Here is a 3,104-nt window from a genome sequence, read left to right on the forward strand (position 1 = left end):
GAGGTGTGGCAGAGAAGGTGTGGCGGGGGAGGGGTGAGACGGAAGGTGTGGCAGGTACTCACCGCCATCTTGGGTGAAGTAGATGCTGAGAATGGAGTTGCAGTACTGGCACAGGTTGCTCAGTGATCTCAGGTGCTGCTGTAACCGGTTGTTGGGCAGTTTGATGTTCAGGATGGGAGCGAGGTGGCTGAAGATGTAGGCGTCCAAGGAGGCGGGGCTACAAGAAATAGGGAGCAAAATCAACACCAGGGGCCACATTTACAGGACAGAGGAAAGACATCAGGGTGCATGATAAACAAACCAACCCCCACCCACAACACCCCTCCCAAACCAAACCCGACCCCAAACTACAACCCCTCTGCGGCCAAAACCAACGCCCCAGCTGCAACCCCTACCTAGCCAACACTGACCCCCAAGCTGCAACCCCCCCAGGCCACAACCGACCCCCAGCTCCAGCCCTCCCACTCCAAACCAAACCCAAGGTGCATCCCTCTCGCTACCAACCCAACTTCGAATACAACCTCCTACTACAACCAAACCCCAGCTACACCCCCCACCACCACAATACCAACCCCCACATCTCTCTATACCAACCTATACCCGATTCCCCTTTCCTTAACCATGTCTGGCCCCCTCCCTCTAACCAAGCATAGTGAAATGGGAAGGGCCCCGGTTCTGCTGGTACTCTGTATCTCATTGGACAGAGAGAGAGGAAAAGGTTAACAAACTCGCAGTGCTCTACTCACCATTCTCCAAAAAAGAATTTCTGTGTCCCCAGACGTTGGGATAAAAGGCCGAGACATTCCTGGGCGTCCGAGTACAGCTGGGGGGACACAAAATATATTCAGAACCCGGGGACGCCCAACACAAGATGGGAGCACCAAATATTGTGGGGGTCACACGGGGGCCCAGTGATGTCATACATGTAACGGACCCGACCACAACGAATTCCCTTCCCTCTGCCATGTCAGCAGCCACAGCCATTAATGGGAGGAATTTTAGACGGGGTTTCCTGCTCACAAATATTATCGGCCCCAAGTAATATATAGGACAGATGAGGGACCCCTGTGCCCCCCCATCCATCATCTCTCACCAGTAATATATAGGACAGGTGAGGGACCCCTGTGTCCCCTCCTCCCCATATACTGGCTCTCACCTGTTTCTCCAGCACCTCGTCCTCCTCCCTCCAGCTCTCGCCCCTTATTAGTTGGAGGCGCTCTAGGTACCTCTTGTGCATCTGGTTGGGGATGAAGAAGTTGAGGGGGAATGGAATGGTTTCGGCGTACCACTTGCGCGTGTGCTCCACATAGTTCTTGGCGTCCACCCAGAATAAATGGATCTGATGAGGAAACAATAACATGATGAGCCCAAAACACCACGGGGGCCCCATAATGATCATTAAAGCCTACCTCCCCCACCATTAATGACACCTACCAGAGCCGGCAGCAGCTTCTCCTCCAGCAGCGAGATGAAAGCCAGGGTATCTGCTCCCTGCGTAGCCGACAGATCGTAATCCGCATTGTACTTCTAAACCAGAGATGGAAAATCAAAAGATGGTCAGTCATCATACCAAGGGTATAACAGGTACTGCCCGAGCCTGTCATGTGACCTCTCATCAACTGACACAACTCCACCTAAATTCCAACCAATGGCCCATCCTGCACATTTCTGAATAGAGTTAAGACAGCTCAATGTGATTGCAGACTTACCTGCTTCCGGAGGTGGGTAATAATTTTACCAGGCTGGAAGACAACGCCATCACTTGGGGTCTTCAGTGCCGGCAGTTGACCTGGGCAAGAGACAAGGCAGTGTCAGGGGGAGGTAAAGAGAACCAACTACATGGGCAGACACCTACCTGTTGGAAAAAGACTTACCAGAGGGGCAGGGGGGTGTATCGGCAGTATGTAGGGGTCACACGGGGGGCCCAGTGATGTCATACATGTAACGGACCCGACCACAACGAATGAGAAGATTCCCTTCCCTCTGCCAAGTCAGCAGCCACAGCCATTAATGGGAGGAATTTTAGACGGGGTTTCCTGCTCACTGAGGCCAGGGAGCCCCTGCGGTTTAATTCATCCAATGAATATTTCTGTCAGCTGACACTAGCCGGGCGTACGTCGAGCAGCCACAACCACTGGGACGGCGCCACCAATTATACAAGCAGACGTCATAGAGAGACGCTGGGAGGATCCTTGTGGGGTTATTACACCAGAAAGATGTGCCGGGGTTCCCCACAAATATTAAGGGGGATCAGACAGATATCACAGATAGTGGAAGCACTGCTGTATAACATGCAAATGTCTGCTAAACACAGAAATGTAACACAGAACATGTGAAATTAGGGTGGGGGGTAGATCTATGGGTGGGGGGCAGAACATATATTGGGGGGTAGATCTATGGGGGGGCCAGGACATATAATGGGGGGTAGATAGGACATATAATGGAGGGGGTAGGACATATAATAGGGGGGGGTAGATCTATGGGCAGACATGTAATGGGGGTGGGGGGGTAGGTGTATAGAGCAGCAGGACAGAGGGGGGGTATGAGTGTCAGTGGTGACATGTGGTAATACATTCATTCATACATACATACTTATAGCGGTACCATACACACACGGCCCCCTCCCCCCGGTCCTCTCACCAGCACGGTCAGGCAGTCGATGTCCACACTGGGAAGCCCCCAGTCACCCCTCCAGCAGTACAGCTCCATGGGCGCCGCCATCTTTCTCCTCCCTCCACCCGGAACTTCTTTCCTGGCTCCGCCCCCCGAGCGCTCCCGCCTTCCTGTATGACACCGCCCCTACCATCATGCCCCCACGAGTACGCTCTGCACCTGCCTCTCAGTTATTTGACTCCGCCTATTTATTATTCCCCGCCCATTGTCCCTGCTGGTATTGCATCTGCACCATCCGCTTAGTGATGTGACCCCGCCTACTGCTGTGAGTGAGGGGGCATGGTGTAGGGTGGTGGTTGGGTGGGGTAAGTGAAGGGGTGGGGTTTAGGGTGGTGTTTGGGGAGCAAGGGGGCACGGTGTAGGGTGGAGGATAGGTGTGGTGAGTGAGGTGTTGCGGTGTAGGTTGGTGGTTGGGATCAGCGAGTGGGCCT

The 3,104-nt window shown here is 53.7% G+C and overlaps 1 protein-coding gene across 1 annotated transcript; it reads right to left on the reverse strand.

Annotated features, from left to right (window-relative positions):
* Positions 1 to 62: 62 nt before the first annotated feature.
* On the reverse strand, positions 63 to 2,748 carry MTX1 (metaxin 1; the record flags this gene model as incomplete). Its single annotated transcript, XM_072432227.1, is given in 8 exon segments — positions 63 to 217; positions 747 to 823; positions 1,157 to 1,339; positions 1,435 to 1,527; positions 1,710 to 1,789; positions 2,133 to 2,166; positions 2,263 to 2,301; positions 2,641 to 2,748. Coding segments are annotated over 8 exon segments (742 nt in total), but the record flags the coding sequence as incomplete, so codon positions are not given.
* Positions 2,749 to 3,104: the final 356 nt, after the last annotated feature.

The sequence above is a fragment of the Pyxicephalus adspersus genome, unplaced genomic scaffold (assembly GCF_032062135.1).
Source record: "Pyxicephalus adspersus unplaced genomic scaffold, UCB_Pads_2.0 Sca480, whole genome shotgun sequence".
In the NCBI taxonomy this organism is placed as follows: domain Eukaryota; kingdom Metazoa; phylum Chordata; class Amphibia; order Anura; family Pyxicephalidae; genus Pyxicephalus; species Pyxicephalus adspersus.